Raw genomic sequence first — 17,711 nt, 5'->3', positions numbered from 1 at the left:
TAAAAAATATGAACAAAAAACATTTCTCAGAAAAAAACAGACTTTTTCCCGAAAATTTACCCATAAATTCATTGATTGATATTTTGATAAGTTAAACCTCAAAGCCACTGCAGCACACAGTAGACCCTTTGGTCAATGTCAACACGCAACGTAGTGTGCGTCTTCTTCTCTTTGTCGTTTTCCGTTCACGTGTCGCCCGGTAATATGGTCGGAGCCGTCCTTCTCGCCGTTTGGAACAAATGTACTTGCCAGGGCATGGTGACATTTGCAGGTTTCCTCTCAAGCCTTGGCTCTATTTCTACGGCCGTTTCCTTTCCGATGCCGCCATCCATCCATCCATCCATCCATCACATCGCTTCGTTTTCTTTTCTTGATAGAACATGTCGCTTCATTTCCACCCTTATGTTTCACACCTTCAACAGCTTCCTGCGCAGATGTATATTGTTTGCAGGAGATGAATCCCTAATCTTGAAGCTCCAGTGGTGGTCATCACTTGTGGCTAAGAAGCCATGGCGGCCGAGACGATGTTACAGTACTGCAGGTTCCCGGGGAGGAAGACGACGACTTGGATGACTGAAGGATGGCAAGCATCGGCTTCCGACGTTGCTTTACTGCAGCCACACGTAAATGATGGCAAGCATGGCGATGATACTGTGTCTCTCTCGGCGGCAAGCTGCGGCAGTCGAGAGGAAGTAATCGGCAGCCATATGAAGAGGGGAGAAGGAGATGGCTGGACCGAACGACCGCATGCTTCCGGTGCTGTCGCAGTCACCTGCACAACCGAAATATGCATAAACAAGTTGAATTCATGCATGTTTGTAATGTCGCCGTCATTTAATGTTGGCAAGTGTGATAAGATAAATATTGGGAAATAATGGATTATACTATAAATTTTTATCTTTAAGAAAATATAATTATAGCTTGGTCTTAATATATTCTTACCAAATTCCAATACATTTCCATAAGTAACAGTATGTGACATGCTTAATTCTATACACATGGGATGATTGCGCCACACTGTTGCTCCGGCTAGCTCTCCTCCCTCCGGCGAACGCGGACCGGAAGGCCACCCTCCAGGGAGGCGGTGAGGCCCGGCGCAAACTTGGGCGTCCGGCTGCTGTTGTCGGCCACGACGTCGATGTCGAACCGCCGGACCACCGCCGCGATCACCGTCTTCATCTCCAACAGCGCCATCTCCTTGCCGAGGCACCCCCGCAGGCCGCCCTGGAACACTGGGTACTTGTACGGACTCTCCGGCGTGAACACTCCGTTGGTCAGCCACCGGTGCGGGCGGAAGTCGTGGCAGTCGTTCCCCCACAGCTCCTCCATCCTCCCCATGGCGTAGGCGTGGTACGTGACTCGTGTCCCCTTGCGCACGAAGGTCCCGTCGGGCAGCACGTCGTCCTCGACGCAGAACTTGGAATCGAACTGCACCGGCGGGTACAGCCGCATGCACTCGTAGACGGCCGCATGCAGGTAGTGCAGGTCCCGCAGGTGGTCGTAGCCGGCGGTGGCCGCGCTGCATCCCAACACGCGGTCGATCTCATAGCGTATGGCCGAACGGACGTCCGGGTGGCGAGACAGCAGGAGGAAGAAGCTAGTCAGGGCCGACGCGATCGTGTCACGGCCGGCCAGCAAGAAGCTAATGATGATGTCCCGCAGGTAGTTGTCGTCGTCGACGCCGGCCATGAATCGAGAGAGGAGGTCGTGGTTAGAGGAGGACCCGAGCTTCCTTCGCTGGCGAATGATCTCCATGGCGAGAAGGTTCACCATGCCGATCGCCTCCCGGAGCTCTCTTTCCGATCCCCAGTTGAGAAGCCGCTTGGCTTTCCACACTATGGGCGTCGTTGTGGTCGCCCGCCTGGCCGATAGCCTCGAGGCCTTGTCGAAGGCCGCTGCGAACTCGGACAAAGGCAGCGACAGCTCCAGGCAGCGGGGGTCGAGCCCGAACGAGATCTTACATATGTTATCGAAAGCAAACCTCCGGAACACATCTTGCAGGTCCAGGATCTTATCGCCGGCGCAGGCGAAGTCAAGGAGGGGGAGGAGACGACCCCGGATTTCGTCGGCCACGATGCAGGAGGCGAATAAGCGGACGGCGGCGCTACCGAGCTCAGCGCTGGCAATCTTGCGCTGGAAGCGCCAGAGGTCGCCGTCGACGTTGAAGATTCCGCGGCCGAGGAGGTCCCGGAGGATGACGGAGAAGGGCTTCCCCTTGGGGTAGTTGTCGAAGCGGGCGCGTAGCATGTGCTCCACGTTGTCGGGGTTCGCTGTGACGGTGTTCCCGAGCACGTGGATCTGGATGGTGCGGGTGGGCGACTCCCGGAGTAGGTGGGCGTACCAGTCGCAGAGGTTACCGAAGTGGGCGGTCCAGGAGCCGGTCACGTAGGCCTCGCACACGGAGCAGCTGCACCACCATGACATGGACCTCAGGAACTTCAGCAACGCCGCCAACAGCACGAGGGAGACGGCGAAGAAAAGGAGGAGGAAGGAGAAGAGTGACCAAAGGGCTCCTACTGTTTCTTCCATTGCTTCCTCCTCCGATGGGGTTGGAGTCGGTACTCGGAACCAACTATATGATGATGTCGGGGGAAACGGATGGCGATCAGAGGTTGGAGAGAGTAATCACGGTGATGTGATTCGACATCCATTGTTGTATTCTAATCACTCAGCTGGGACTTATCTTGTGGGGGGAGTCAGCAGGAGACGAGGCATGGATGCGTAGGATGATGCGTCATGCGTTGTTGGCGAAGTCTTAACGCAGGGAGCACTTAAAGTCGAAAGCCCAGTGTCTCTGTCGGAGACACGAAACAGTGAAGGAAGCCCTTCCATTTGCTGGAAGCCACGGTCCCACGCGGTGGGGCCTCTCGCCTCAGCGCCGCAAACCCACTACAATCCTGATCCCTCTCGCTGGGGATCTTCTGCGATCGTGGCTTCAAGGGCCAATAATACATGTGGGCACATTTACTGTAATACATGTTGATTAGATATTAATTTAGTGGTTGCAAATCAGATCGGGAAGGTCGATGATGTGCCGAGTGAGCTTTGATATCAGCCGCTCAACAGATTCCCTATCCCTCTCTCTCTCTCTCTCTCTCTCTCTCTCGTGGAGAGGCAGGAAAGAAGAACAAGGATGGCGGAGGAGAAGGGATGCCGAGAGGGCCACGGACTCTGCGCCATTAGCCGTGGCTCCTTTGGGAGCCCGGCCGCTATCGACCTCCGCTTCAGCCGCTATCGCGATCTCCTCCGAGCATATCTCCGTTACACGGCCTGCGGGTAAGAGAGGAGAAGTCCTCCTCGCTCCACCGCCTAGAATAATAATCGAAATATAATATATTAATTATATTATTTATTATAAATTAATTATATTTAGTATTTCTAAATTGAAATAGAGATAGTTAATTACAATATAATAGAAAAATAAAAAATAACTATCATCAATTTTTTTTTGAGTCATCAATTTCTCACACCACCATAAACATCAAAAAAGAAAATTATAAAAAAAAATACAACTTGTGGACTTGGAAAGAACTTAATTTATTTATTATCTTGCGATGATTCGAATTATAATAATTTTGTTCTTTTTATATGGCCAAATATAAAAATAAAAATAAAAATTTATATTAAATTAGATATATAATTTTAATATTTTAAATTTGATTTGAAGATAAACTTCATTGTTTATTATATTATTGATCGATAAACTTTTAAATTTGTAAATCTTCGATCAGGATTTATAATTTTTAACTAAAATTAAAGTTTTTTTTTTGTTGAGTAGTCATGTAATAAAAAAAATATTCTTAAATTATTTTCGGGTTCGATTCCAATTCACACCGAACACGATTAACTGTTACCAGTCAGTAGCATTTGAAGAAAGAAGGTCTGACCATGGAATAGCAGAGAGAGAGAGAGAGAGAGAGAGAGAGACTCTTTCTTTCACCGTGTCTTCTCCGACAAAGCTTGGTGGCCGTCCCATTCCACCCCATATTTCCATCCTTTTTCCACATAACCCTCCTTTATATTCATCTGTCAGTCACAAAGTTCAAACACCCCCCTCAGAGTTTTCCCACACCTTTTCTTTACCTGGTCATCTCCTCCAATGCCATCTCTCTCTCTCTCTCTCTCTCTCTCTCTCTCTCTCTCTCTCTCTCTGCAGGAATGGTGTTTGTGGTGGTTTGGTTGTGGCCTCAAAGTTGGACTTCGAGAAAGGTGGTCACCTATGTAGACTTAAAAGTCAAGACATGATCCTAATGCTCATTAATTGCTCCTCCTCTTTAAGCGTTTGTGCACTAAAAAGCAAGCATTATAGATATCCACTTTCTATTAAGCATGCGCAAAGATCTTCTTTATGCGTTACATAATATATTCTTCTTGATCTATCTGTCTATCTATCTAGAAACATCACATATATATGTATAATAATGTTAATGAAAAGTTCAGTACATAAGCAATCCAGAGAGAAGCAAACAAGAAATATTCCTCCCTTTAGAAATTAAGGTATCCATGAAGTTGGGAAATTTTCTCCATCAGGAAGATTACAAATGATCTCTTTCTTAGGTGCCATGGCACTGAGATGAAGAAAATTCACCTACTTCATAGTCTTTTTCTGAGATAATACTCTCTCTCTTTCTCTCTCTATCTGTCTTATTCATCACATGAACAAACCACCTAATGGTATTATTATACTACTGCTCATCCTCTTCTTCGGCTCCTTCTATGTTGTTTGCTACGAGATCTGATCAGCTTGGCATGTCAGGAAGCTTCATACTTGCACATGAGATCTCCATTGTCGAACCTTATAATGCATGTCTGCTGTCCTTGAGGAATCTTCGAAGGAAGGTAGTGAGAGTGGCCCTTGCCAAATGACCTGATATGGTCATTCAGTGACCGCTTGTGTTTGAAGTCAGACCCACAAGTGCAAGACCACAACTTCCCACAGTTCTTCTCATGGGTTCTCCAGTCTCCCCTCACCGCAAAGGCCTTCCTACATTTCCTGCACATGAAGGGCTTCACCCCGTGCTTCCTCTTGTAGTGCGTTTGGAGGGTCCTGAAGTCCTTCAGTGGCTTCGCTCTGGGGTGGTTGATGTTGTTCTTGCACCCATGAGCACAGCAGTAGCATGGGAGCTTCAGCATCGCCATTGGCTGCGTCCCTTTGAGAGACTCTGGCCCCTTTCTGTACTCTGATCCATGCCCCCACATATGCATCTATGCGTAAGACAATTTAGTGCAAGAACAAAGCGTAAATCATGTCTGGAGTTTGGTGCACAAGGAAAGAGACAAGGGATTGCCGTGTCTGACCTGCAGATTGTTGTACCTATTGAAGGATTTGGTGCAGACGGAGCAAGAGAACTGCACTGGACCTGTAAGGATCTGATCCGGTGTTGGGATCCAGTACTTACTCCCGCTGTCCACAGCGCACAGCTCCTCCACCTTCTTCTTCTTCTTCTCCTCCTCCTCCTCCTCCACGAAGACGCCTCCCCACGCAGGAGACAATCCGATACGCAGAGCGACGGTATCCTTACTCGTCTTGTCTTCCTCTTTGACGGCCTTCTGCTGAACCGGAGAAGGCGGAGGAGAGGAGGATGGAGGCTTGAGCCACTCGAAGAAACGAGGAGGGTGGGAGGAGAAGCCATCCATGGCCGTGCACGGATCTCCTCGGTGGAGGGCGAGAGAGGGCGAGTCTTAATGTCAAAGCATGGCGCTCCTATTTGGAGTAAAGGAACGGTCGCGGTCTTCTTCCCCAAGTCTTCGAATGATGATGGCCTCACTGCTCTGCCTACCTCTGGTTTCGCACGCAAAAGCTTTCAACGTGAACACGTGCTACTCGCACGCGCGCACGAAGAAAGGACACGTCTTGTAGTACGTCAGTATACTGAGTTGTGTTGGCACGCAGTTTGATGTGCACACGAGTCGCCTCTATATATAATTATATACTCATCATTCCAAATCAGCGGTAATTATTATAAAGGAGATTACGTGCGTTTCACACGTGTCTATTTATCAAATTAATTAAGGAATTTTCTTTTTTAATAACAATCAATAGGCATCCTTTCTTTTCGTTATTTTTTATGTTTAAATCTACGGAGCTATCTTGATATAAATTAATACATGCCTTCAATTTATGTCTTATTATATATATAAATAAATATATATAGTAAAAATATTTTAGAAATAATATAGTGCTAAGCTTACGTATAATAATTCTCTCTACACTAAAAATAATTAAAGGTGTCGAATTGTTAATTATACTCATGAGTATGAATACGTAAGATCCATTCGTAATGAAATGAGATGAGTATATTTTATATTATTTATGTGAATATAGAGGAGGAATGGTAGAGCAGTCTCCATCCCCAGCATATACGCTTACCTAATTCAAATCAAACTATGTTAAACTTTGATTGAGTTAAAAATGAATCAAATAAAATAATATCAACATTCAACATTAACATCCTCTTCCTCTTGACCTATGTGTTAAAGAAATTAATGTAATATTTAATAATAATTATTATTATTTATATAGAGAACTAACATATTTTTTATTTTCAATAGGGAATCTTTGTCCTTGTCTAAATGAAAAATAAGATAAAAATGCATATGAGAAAAGAAAAAAAAACCCCCATCCAGTAGTGTTGACATTCTTAAGAATGATGTAAATTGGTGTGTATATATATATATATATATATATATATATATATATATATATATATATATATATATATATATATATATATATATATATATATCACTTTGAATTGGTGTGAATTACTGAACTGAAATAGAACAAAGTCAGATTTGGTAGGAAGAATAAGAGGGCATTGGCATGCACTTCTTTGTCCTACTTTATCCAGAACACAAGCTTTGGGTGTGTTTGGGGAATGGGAATCACTACGGGATGTGATGTGAACTCATGATGCTTTGAGAAATCATGATGCTGATAATATAAAGTAAGAGTGAAAGATGTTTGTCAAAGATGGAGGCTATCCCATTCACTAATTTGTTACATTTTTGACCGAAAAATCTCTTATGAAAGATTGTGTTAATACTATCGAACATTTGTGTAGTCGTCGATAATCTTCTCGTGTGGATAGTAAGATCAAAATAAATATTATCATCATCGGACGAGGTTGTAGATAGGTTTTAGGTAAATAACAAAGAAGATGAGGGAAGAGAAGAAAGATGATAGCTATATGGCTTCGAGTCTACTCGTAGCTCATACTTTTACTAACCCAACATATGCATTATCTAATTACTGTTTCCTAAAAGAGATCAGTGTTACATAACCCCCGCATGAAGGAATAAAAAGTGAGGGAGAATATTAAATTTTTAAGATTAATATATTATATTTGATTTTACTAAGAGAGAAGAAGAAAAATAAGGATACAATTCAATTATTCTCATATAATCTAAAATTATAATGGCCTTCGTATTATTTTTTGTCTATAATCTCTCTATTTTATGACCCTGATTAATATTTAAGTTTATTTTTAAACTATCCCTAATATTTCTTAAAATACCAACACATTAATATCAACATTTGTGTTGTTCAATAACACCCAAAATTTCTCTAAGACACTCAAACTTATCTTTTGGTAGTGTCTTGGTGAATATATTTGCTACTTGATTAGTGGAGTGATGCTTGAGTGCAATGTGTTTAATGCGACTATAGTAAATCGAGTTCTTTGCTATTGCTATTGCTGATTTGTTATCACAAAATATCTCTATTTTTTTAATTTGTTTTTCCCTAAGAATTATTCTCAACCAAATTGCTTGAGAAGTAGCCATAGATGCTGAAACATATTAAGCTTTTGCAAAGGATTCTCCTACTGATTGCTTTGCTATTTCTTTGAGCTCCAAAAAAATACATCTTTACCAAAAGAAAAAAACATAACAAAAAATATTCTCCATGTCATCTATACATCCACACTAATCACTATCATAAAATCCAATCATCTTCCAAACTTCTTGTTTGTCAAACTTGATTCCAAATCCTTTAGTGTCTTGTAAATATCTGAGATTTTTTTTTTTGCAGCTCCAAAATGAATGTGACTAAGACTGTTCATGAATCCAAAAAGCATACTTACAGCAAACATAATATCTGACTTTGTAGCTGTGAGATATAACAAATTACCAATTAAACTTCTTTCCTCCATGTCTTCTCTTTAGTTTTTCACTTATTAGTAGTGGTGTTGCTACAGAATGTCATTCAAATATATTAAACTTCTTTATAATCTTATCCACATAATTTCTTTAAAAAATAAACATATTATTTTTCTCTTAACATATCTCAATGCCAAGAAAGTGTCTTCACTCATATCATATTTATTCACCAAATCATTTTTGAACTACTCTACCATTTTTGTACTATTCTTTATGAAAACTAAATCATCAACATAAACTACAATAATAATTATACCTGAACCTTTTACTGTTTTGGTGTATAAAGTAGATTCACTCTTGCTTTTCATGAAGCTTTTTTGCATTGAAGTAGTCATCATCAATCTTATTGTACCAATCACATGGTGCTTTCCTCAACCTATATTCTTACCTTTCTTGCTTTTCAATAATAAAATTAGGTGCCTCCTCAACACAACACAGACCTCTTCTTTTAATTCTCTCTTAAAAAATAATTGATTTCACATCAAGTTGATACAACAACCATCCTGTATGGGTTGCTAGTACAATCAAAATTCTAATAGCATTAAAGCAAGCAACTGGGTGTAAAAGTTCCATTATAGTCAACTCTATACTGATATGAGTTGTCTTGTTTTTTTGCACTCAGCATTATATTTCATCTTGTGAATCCATTTGATACTAACAATACCTTTGTTTTGAGGTATATCAACTACTTCCCCAGTATTATTCTTTTCTATCACAACAATCTCTTCTTTCATAGCTTTCTTCCAAGCTTCCTATTTGATGGCTTCTTCAAAGTATTGTAGTTCTAACACACAATGATTGCACCTATGGTAGATGTCATTCAAAATTCTCATTCTGACTAGAGTTAAGTTGAGACATCATGAACTTCAACTAGATGATGGTGTAATAGAATTTGATATATTTGAGGATAAACATGCATGATTTACATATTCTTGAACCTATCCTAATGGTACTATTTTGACTACCATTATTCTTCTTCCCAATTCAAAGCAGCACTTTCATCAAATATGACATCTATGCTGACTACCATTTTCTTGCTTTTTAAACTGTAATGCATGTAGCCTTTAGACTATGATGCATAACCCAAGAAAGATGCACTTCTCATTTGCTTTTATCTAACTTGTGTCTTCTCTCTTTTGGAACTTCAGCATAACATAAGCTTCTAAAAATTTTTAGATTTCTTACTGATGATTTTCTTTCATTCTAAGCTTGAAAAAGGAGTCTTACTTTCTAAGAATTTTGTTAGACACTTATTAAGAAGATACACATCAGTATACACTATTTCAGCTCAAAATATATTAGGTAAATCCTTTTCTTTAAGCATTAGTCTTGTCATTTGCATTATTGTTTGATTTTGCCATTCTATCATTCAATTTTTCCTGAGGTGTGTGTAAGGGACTATATTCTATCTTTTAATACCTTCATCTTCACATAACTTGTCAAACTCATAGGATTTATATTATCTATCATGATCACTTCATAAAGTTTTAATATAATAATCATACTTTTTCTTAACAAAGCATTTAAACATTTTGAAAATGGTAAAAACATTGGACTTTTGTCTCATAAAGTAAACCCAAGTTATGAGTGTATAATCATTAATAAAGAGAATAAAATATTTATTTTGTGCATGAGAGAGGATCTTCATGGGTCTACACATATTTGTTTGGCTCTCTAAGCAACACCTTTAGGGAATGATTGATTGTGATATTTTTCAAATGCATATTCTTCACAAATATCTTGCTTCTCTTCAATAAAAGATAGCTCTTTCATCATTGATCTTTGTGATATAAACTTAAGGCTATCAAAATTCAAATGACCAAGTCTTTTATGTCAAAACCATGAATCATCAATCATAATTGTGTTTCTAACAACATTATTTAAATATCCAAGGGAAAGGGAAAAAGTCCCTATTCATCATTTTTTTACTTTCTATCAATATTTATCTTTTATCTTTTTTTTGTCATTGATAATGCATCTATCATCTTCAAAATTAGAGAATACCCAATTAGTTGGTCAATACTCAAGAGATTCTGATCTAAATTTGGTATAAATAGTATATCATATTTTTTTTTTCAACTTCTCTTTTTGTTTAAACACCAATTGCGCTCTTTCTTTTCACCTCTACAATTGCACCATTGTCCATTCTAACTTTAGATTGAAATGAGGTGTTCATGTTACAAAAAAATATTTTCTTTCGTTGTCATATGATTACTACAAGTACTATCAACATACCACAGTTTATCTTTTTGTTCTTGAACACTTTGGCATATATAAAATAAATTTACCTCATTTTCTTTTTCTTCTGAAAAATTTGCTTACTGATTTACGCATTAGTATCGACGCATTAGTATCAATAGAAAGGAACGGTTCGTGAGCTTCACCGTCGTAAATAACCAGCAATGGCAAGAGCAAGAAGACCTCATCACATCCCGGAGGAGTAGAAGAACCCATGGCCATTGTAGATCACTGTCACCTTCACGCCATGGTGGAACGGATCGATGATGAGGGCAGACGACAGCCTTGCCATTGCAATACAAGCAAGAAGAGGATGTCCAAGCTGACACCAAAGTGAGACATGATCACATTCTACTTGTTTCATTCGTCTCTCAACATTACATGATTCTGATTGCTAAGTGTTAGTCATGATATGTAATTTAAATCCTGACAGTAGTATTGTTGTGTATTTGCCATAGTGATGGAGATTTTGTTGTGATTCAACATAACCTATTGCTTCATCCTTTTAGCACCTTCGCGCGCGCTCGCACACACACACACATAAACACACACAAAGATGAGATTCGAGTAGAGAATATTATGATGAACAGTAAGTCTTTTATCAACTTGATTGATCAATACTATATTTACAATTCACATAAAATATAGTGAGATTTCAATAGAGAGAACACATCGAGTGGCTGCAGTCTATCAGTAGGTCTATGGCTGTGTGTATATAATATGTATGCTGAGCTGAGTTCTGTTGCTGTCTGTGATGGCCACAACATCAGGGAGTAGAATTATTATAACTCCAAATTGTCCCACACCAAGTCAGATCTCACATATATCACTTACAATATAACTTGTTGCAGAAAGCAGCATTTGATAAAGCCATGCACTCTCATATTTGTCGTGTTGTAGTGCAAGTTTTGGATCTTGATGCTGGCATCTTCAATTTCTTTTAATATTCCAAGTTAGGTCAAGTTGCAAAGGGCCATACATTGATTTGGTTCTCCATACAACATTTGCACATCTTTTCTTGCCATTAATTACTTTTCTCATCTTCTGCTGCTAACCTTTGGTCTTGTTCAACAGCCATGATATATATTGCCTTTGATCAAGTATAATCTCTTTATGCATAAGATCTCAATGATAATACAACATATTACTCCTTTCTCTCTCTCTCTCTCTCTCAAACTCCAATGTGCATGAGCTCAAAATGGCAAGTATGCATGACATGCTTCCTCAGTATGATCTCAGAAGTTGTAAAAATGATGTTGCAGTGGTCGATGAACAATTTGCAGGTCTGTTGTTGTAGGAACAACAGTATCATCTGCAATCAAGCTCCTACAGTCAAGACATACATGCAGCAACCGTTTTAGTGTAAGACAAAGGTAACATGAATAGATTAGCGATATCTATAACCATCGTTTGGTGTCTACTCTAATGATCGAGTAAGGCATCTATTTTTACTAAAAGATGATCATGAAGTGACTACGACTAATGCATCTATACGTTGTGAAAGAGATTATTTTACAGACCTCCACTTTACACAATGACTAGATTAGTTCTAGCAGAAGAGTATTTGCTTGCATGTACAGCAAGAAAAGCTTATGATGATCCGAAAACAGCAGATGGTGCACGCATGTTAGTTGAAACAACTAGCAAAGAGTTGCATAGAAAGCTTACTCTCGAGGAGATCGAGAAGTCAATATGGAGCTCAGAGCACGAAGGCGGGTGTAGTACTCTCCGATTGCCAGGAAACATCTTGCTGCTAGTCTGATGGTTAAGTGTCGACGCAAATTGTGCAAGGTCTGTCGTCTCAAGTTGTCAGCCTGCACAGCCAAAGTCTTAAAAGAGTTACTGCAGGTTAAGTAAAACCACAAAATGACCTTAGGATTCTATCTTGCCTTGTTGACATAATTAATAGACATGCAAGAAGTGATGGAAATCAAAAGAGGAAGAAATATTCCATGTATTGTTCATGATGTTTGTTAGAAAAGGCTTTCTTCTCAAGCTTTGTTGCCTACCGGACAAGTCTTCATGGTCATATTAAAGAACAAAAGAAAAAAAGCTTCTAGGGTGTTCCAATCCCAAAGAATATATCGATCAAGTTTATTTAGATATGAGTCATATATAAGCCTACCATGCATTGGACCCTCTACATATTGAATATGATCCATGATGTTTGGGAAAGAAGAAAGAATATATTCTCATTTTAATGGACATGTAGATTAGGTAGCTTCATCCTTTTCTTACTCCTATGTTGGACACCAACTGATGCATCTTTTAATGCGTGGAACATACATGCTGTGCAATCCAAGTATCTTTTCTTAGGGTTAGGAGGTAAGAGAACATATGAAGGGCCATCTGGAACATGAAATATTCTTCGTTAACTTTGCAGAAATGTTATATTACCCGATGAGGATTCTTTTCCATGTTCTTTTTATATTAGCAGCGTAATTGAGCTACCATATAGTAAGTATTCTATTTGCTTATGGCAACCTTTATAAGAAGATACTAGGAAAGACCTGGCTGACGAATTCTTCGAAGTCGACAAGCTTTCCCAGTGCGGCTGCCATGAGGTTCATGTATTCTCCGTCGCCGATGCCATCGCAGAGAGACCTGCCGGCAATTATTTGTGCCAAAGAAAGGTGGAGATGCCCGAGGCCCAGGGAGAGCGCCTCCTCCGCCTGCTCCGACGAGTGCTTCAGGTTGCAGATCCACACCCGCTGTTGCTCCAACGGATCCAGCTTCGGAATCAGTATCTGCTTGAAGTCATCAACATGATGATGTGATCGCAGCGCACGTATAAAGTGTAGGAGAATGGGATGCATGGAAACTTACGTTGAGTAGCTCAGAGGGCTTAAACCCACCCATCCACAGGAAGCAGCGCTCCGCCGGGGTCTTCCACGTTCCATTCAAGAGGTGGAAGACGTCGGCTTTTGCAACAGTGGCTTTCAGCTGGAAGAGCTCATCGTAGTGCCTGATGCACTCATCCACCAAGACACCAAGATTACCCTCAGGAGGGTGAGCCTGTAATGCATTTCGGAGGACCGACATGAGCTTGCATCTCTCAGCCAACCATCGGGCATACTCCATGTCGAACAACGCAGCGCCTGTAGCAAGAAAGGATGAGATCTCTAGCCAGTAAGCTGTAGATCGAAATGGATGAGGAAGGTAGCTTATTACCGGGACTGATGACTCCAGTACTGCCGGCTGCTGCCAGGAAAAGACCCTAACACCGATCAAGTACGGAGGAATCACTGTCAAGATAATTAGATGATAGAAGCCCAACCATAAGAACGCATCAAACCTGTGATCTTGCTCTGTCGAGATCATGCTCGATCTGTTGAAGCCTAACTTTACTGGACTCTAGTTGTTGCACGTAAGCCTGTTTACATGGATGCGTCAGATTGGTTCATGAATCAAACGAGATAAAGAACAACCAGGGTGTGTTCCTTAATGGAGATTGGAAGAGTGCACCTTTTTCCTCAGTCGGCTCTTTCGTGCTGCCTCTCGATTTTGAGCCAGGCGTCTCAGTGCCTTGTAAATAATTCGCAAGCACATAAGAAAATTCCTTTAAATGAAATAAAATTAAAAGGCTCGTATCTGAAAGCAAAAAAGGCAGTCAAAATACAAGCATTCCTACATGCTGGGACTTTATAGTTAAGGAATTTAGATAAAACTTGATGATACAAGGATATTATCCCATCATAAATTTCTTTGTTCCTCCTTTTCTGATAAGATTCATGTCAGCAGTTCAGAAGAGGAATTAGATGGAACAGATTCCACTTTCTTTCTTTCTTTTAAGCTCATAAACATGGCTTATATCCGTATTTCATACTGTTATAAACATGCATATGAGAGAGAGAGAGAGAGAGAGAGAGAGAGAGAGAGTACCTTATCATCAATTACCTTTCCATCTTTCGCTGTAGTTGAACCGGTCATCGTTCTCTGAAACAGGCAATACAAAGTTCCTGTTGAGCTTCAAGTCAAAAGACGTACCTTTCTACAATATTGGCAGCACCATAAAAGTGTGTGAAGGAGAAGAATTCAACAGTGCATGTCAGATTACGACAGATATCAGCAGAAATGCTAAATACTGCTCCTGTACATACAAATGCTATGGTGGAGACCATGAACCAGGTAACGTCAGAACTCGAAGACTGTGAGGAGCACAAGAAACAGAGAAGGAAATCACGAAGGCAGATCGAGTTCTATTGAGAGGTACTAAGGTCCTTGGCCTGAGACTTGATGTGAAATTAGCCAAGTCCTTGTGATCGAGGAGGTAAAATGGGCCATATTTATGATTTGTTATTACCTTTTCTTGGGATGAAGGCTGAGGATTCCGTGTTTCTCCTGTCCTTGAAACAGTACTTGACATCATCATCTCTTGCTGCTGCTTGCGGTCAGCCAACTCGCCTGAGGAGTCCTTGCTGTTGTCTGGGGAGTCTGATCCCATATGACACCCATAGTTTTGAGCTGAGCCAGGATCAAAGCTCCTCGCTGAGAGTGTGTTAACCTGCTGGAAATAAAGCAGGTGCCATGAAACCTGAATGGAGCAGCAAACCATCTCCTCCTCCTTTTGGCTTATCTCATACCTACTTCTACGCCAAGTCAAAACAAGCAAGACCTTACTCTGGGAGTTTGCTGGTGTATCATTGGCCACGATGGGAAGATCTCAAGTGTTGCGGGTCTGCTCGCAAGAAAAGCTGCAAGAAAGAAATGAACAACTAAACAGTGCTTCGAAGAGAACTTATTCCTTTCTCTAGTAGGGTCAAAAACAATCTGAGAAGGGAGGAGTCATATGATCTGTTCTCGATGTGGATAGAACTAGAAAAGGCCAGCGAGGAAAGAAAGAGCGAAAGAGGCGTACATTTTGTGTCTTCAGTTCCTCTCATGCCATCGACTCCCTGAAAGAGAGCCCCCTCCAACTCCCCAAAGCAAGCAGCTCCTTCCAGATCACTGAGGTGGCAAAAGAAGTCCATGTTAGTCATCAAAATTCAACATAGAATAGGAAGAAAGCAAAAGGAAATTGATTCTACCCCAGGCAATTACTTGAATGACCGAAAGAGTTGAGGTAGGAGGGATCTTCCATTCTTTATGACAACAGATAAAGAGGAAACGGAGGGGCAAGTAGAAGAAAGAGGGGGAGGAGGATTTGTGTAGATGGGAGAATCAAAGAGGAGCACATAAATGGATTGGGCCAATACCTTTTTTGGAGATTGGTGGGCAGAGGTGTAACACATTAAGGATGGAATATATAACAAATAGGTTCTTGTGAAGTTAAAAGGAGGAAAGCAGCAGCAGCAGATAGCACAGAATAAAGAGCCCACTGAACCATTTGAATATTGGTACATGCAGAAGGAGAGTGAGAGCACATTTGTGGGAGGACAGAGGGCGAGAGGAGGAGAGGGAAACAATGGTGGAGTTTGTGTCAGGAAGCAAGTAGAAGTCTGCTGTCTATCAACTCCAGTCCCTGTAGCAAACTCTTGGAGAAGTATATACTCAACTAACCTGGCATTGGATACACAATAGAAAAAGGTCAGGAAAGATTCATCTCCTTCTGATGACAAAGCACACACTGCAATGTTAAAAACCTAGAACTTCTTGTTCACGGGGTTGTTTAATTGAAGAGAGAGAGAGAGAGAGAGAGGAGTACTTAATACACTTAGGAAGAGGTCAAACTGCTAGTTCTAAGCATGAGAAGGTTTACTGTTGATCATGGCAATCCAGAGCAGATTCTTCAAAGATCTCACTGTTGAATACATATAGCAGTGCCAACAATTTCATACACTATGTCAGCAGAATTTGAGATCTATTACCCATTAATTGCCAAATAGAGAGCATCTTTTTCCTATTCACAAGTCATAGGAAACTTATGCAGAGTTGTGTGGGACAAATTGGCTCCAATCTTCCTGTGTGGCCTGTAAAAGAAAAGAATACCTATCACTTTGATTATATACATGTACAATGAAAGGAATCAACCAAAAACAGGTCTCACAAAATATTCAGCAAGAGAAAGACATACCAAAGAAATGAAAATTGTTGATGAAGAACCATTCAAGAAGACAAGATATAGGACAAACCACAATCCACCTCCACTAATTGCAGCCATGATGCGTCTCCAGCCATAAAGTTATTAAGGTGTGAATGATTAAATTGATCAACCCCTTCAATAAAAGATCAGCTACAGTCAAGAAACTATATTTTGTGTCCATATCGACTAGCTCTGCTCCTTCTGAAGTTTAGGTACCAAGTTCTCAAGCGACTTATTATTATTATCTATTTTGGGACAGTTGTCATGGTATGCTGCTATATTCTGCCATGCAATAATAACGAATAGTCTCTCCCATTTACCCCAGCCAGATGGTCATTCTGCCATGCCTTTTCTAAGAGGTAATCAGCTATCCCAGCCGCAGGACTTCCGTGGAAAGGAGACAAAGCAGGAGACAGTGACGAATAGGATGGCCACTGGCATATCATGAGCTTTAAATACCAAGATAATTTGTCCTCTGATGTGATGACTTCAAGAGCACTAAGTGTCAAAGACTTCAATCGGCACCTTGGAATCTAAGATTTCTCTTTCCTGCAACTGCCAAGACAAATCATTGAAACCATGATAACATAATATTCCAATTACACCACAAAAAGCATCACAATTGAAAAGATTCACATAAGGCACGGAGACAAGCGACGTTTAATTAATAGAAGACAGACAGACAAAATAGAAGCAGCAGCTGCAACATGCAACCAACCAGCCAAGACTGAGACCCAAAGAACCTGGAAGGCTCACTGACCCTTCAAACATTTGCTGAAAGCAATGCGTCAAAATCTGGGACGAAATAGCTTGAAATCCATGGCTGTCCGTGAGAGCTTGATCAGTTATTTCTTCGAATATCACGTTGATATAAATCAGAGAAACCCATCGGTGAAAGCAATTAGAAGGCAAGCAGCACAAAATAGTTATGAAACATTTAACAAGTCTTACCTTCACATCTGTAGATGAAGACATGAACAAAGGAGCTAAGGTGCAGAGACCGATGCTGTTCACCACCTGCGGCTGGCAAAATCCAATCAGCAGATGATGGTTTTGAACGAAATTATCAACCCTCCATGACAACTTCAAATATTTGTTTGCAAATTAAGAATAAACACCATAAACAGATCACAGAGTTCTCAAATACCAAACCATGCACCATTGATGTCTAAATATTTAATTTCATAGAAAGCATACACCGCCCCCAAAGTTGCAAAACATGCATAACTTCGCATGGTTTCTGTGGTGCTTGCAACTTGTTGGGTACCTCTATGAAATTTTGACAAAATAA

General features: G+C 40.7%; 3 protein-coding genes across 13 annotated transcripts; all 3 read right to left on the bottom strand.

Annotated features, from left to right (window-relative positions):
* Window positions 1–55: 55 nt before the first annotated feature.
* LOC135674641 (cytochrome P450 94C1-like) lies at window positions 56–2,703 on the bottom strand. Its single transcript, XM_065184689.1, has 2 exons — window positions 943–2,703; window positions 56–772 (listed from the first exon to the last, which is right to left on the bottom strand). Exon 1 carries the CDS (start codon window positions 2,527–2,529, stop codon window positions 1,030–1,032), a length of 1,500 nt encoding a protein of 499 aa, XP_065040761.1. The 5' UTR covers window positions 2,530–2,703; the 3' UTR covers window positions 56–772; window positions 943–1,029.
* Window positions 2,704–4,459: 1,756 nt separating this feature from the next.
* Window positions 4,460–5,720, bottom strand: LOC135674640 (zinc finger protein WIP2-like). Its single transcript, XM_065184688.1, has 2 exons — window positions 5,299–5,720; window positions 4,460–5,205 (listed from the first exon to the last, which is right to left on the bottom strand). Exons 1-2 carry the CDS (start codon window positions 5,635–5,637, stop codon window positions 4,753–4,755), a joined length of 792 nt encoding a protein of 263 aa, XP_065040760.1. The 5' UTR covers window positions 5,638–5,720; the 3' UTR covers window positions 4,460–4,752.
* Window positions 5,721–10,981: 5,261 nt separating this feature from the next.
* On the bottom strand, window positions 10,982–17,592 carry LOC135674636 (transcription factor LG2-like). 11 transcript variants are annotated; one of them, XM_065184669.1, is made up of 16 exons: window positions 17,372–17,592; window positions 17,181–17,271; window positions 16,412–16,975; window positions 16,097–16,307; window positions 15,439–15,897; window positions 15,257–15,345; window positions 15,019–15,092; window positions 14,702–14,905; window positions 14,281–14,334; window positions 13,864–13,923; window positions 13,694–13,771; window positions 13,570–13,615; window positions 13,225–13,496; window positions 12,909–13,145; window positions 12,067–12,212; window positions 10,982–11,724 (listed from the first exon to the last, which is right to left on the bottom strand). In XM_065184669.1, the coding sequence occupies exons 4-16, from the start codon at window positions 16,171–16,173 to the stop codon at window positions 11,634–11,636; spliced, it is 1,887 nt and encodes a 628-aa protein (XP_065040741.1). In that variant the 5' UTR covers window positions 16,174–16,307; window positions 16,412–16,975; window positions 17,181–17,271; window positions 17,372–17,592; the 3' UTR covers window positions 10,982–11,633. The 11 variants fall into 11 exon arrangements, with proteins under 11 accessions (XP_065040741.1, XP_065040743.1, XP_065040742.1 ...); XM_065184671.1 differs by having other exon boundaries at window positions 16,412–16,969; XM_065184670.1 differs by having other exon boundaries at window positions 17,181–17,243.
* Window positions 17,593–17,711: the final 119 nt, after the last annotated feature.

Source organism: Musa acuminata, chromosome BXJ1-5 (assembly GCF_036884655.1).
Source record: "Musa acuminata AAA Group cultivar baxijiao chromosome BXJ1-5, Cavendish_Baxijiao_AAA, whole genome shotgun sequence".
Taxonomy (NCBI): Eukaryota; Viridiplantae; Streptophyta; class Magnoliopsida; order Zingiberales; family Musaceae; genus Musa; species Musa acuminata.
The sequence above is the reverse complement of the archived record's forward strand: the minus strand, read 5'-3'. Positions and strand labels throughout refer to the sequence as shown.

Excerpts from the sequence above, each read along its gene's own strand:
- LOC135674636 (XM_065184669.1), bottom strand. The coding sequence starts at position 16,173 with ATGAAATTGTTGGCACTGCTATATGTATTCAACAGTGAGATCTTTGAA. Across the intron at positions 15,898-16,096 it reads CTGGATTGCCATGATCAACA|GTTAGTTGAGTATATACTTC; the intron begins GTAAACCTTCTC and ends ATCCAATGCCAG. Across the intron at positions 13,924-14,280 it reads GAAAGGTAATTGATGATAAG|GCACTGAGACGCCTGGCTCA; the intron begins GTACTCTCTCTC and ends ATTATTTACAAG.
- LOC135674641 (XM_065184689.1), bottom strand. The coding sequence starts at position 2,529 with ATGGAAGAAACAGTAGGAGCCCTTTGGTCACTCTTCTCCTTCCTCCTC.
- LOC135674640 (XM_065184688.1), bottom strand. The coding sequence starts at position 5,637 with ATGGATGGCTTCTCCTCCCACCCTCCTCGTTTCTTCGAGTGGCTCAAG. Across the intron at positions 5,206-5,298 it reads ATAGGTACAACAATCTGCAG|ATGCATATGTGGGGGCATGG; the intron begins GTCAGACACGGC and ends TCTTACGCATAG.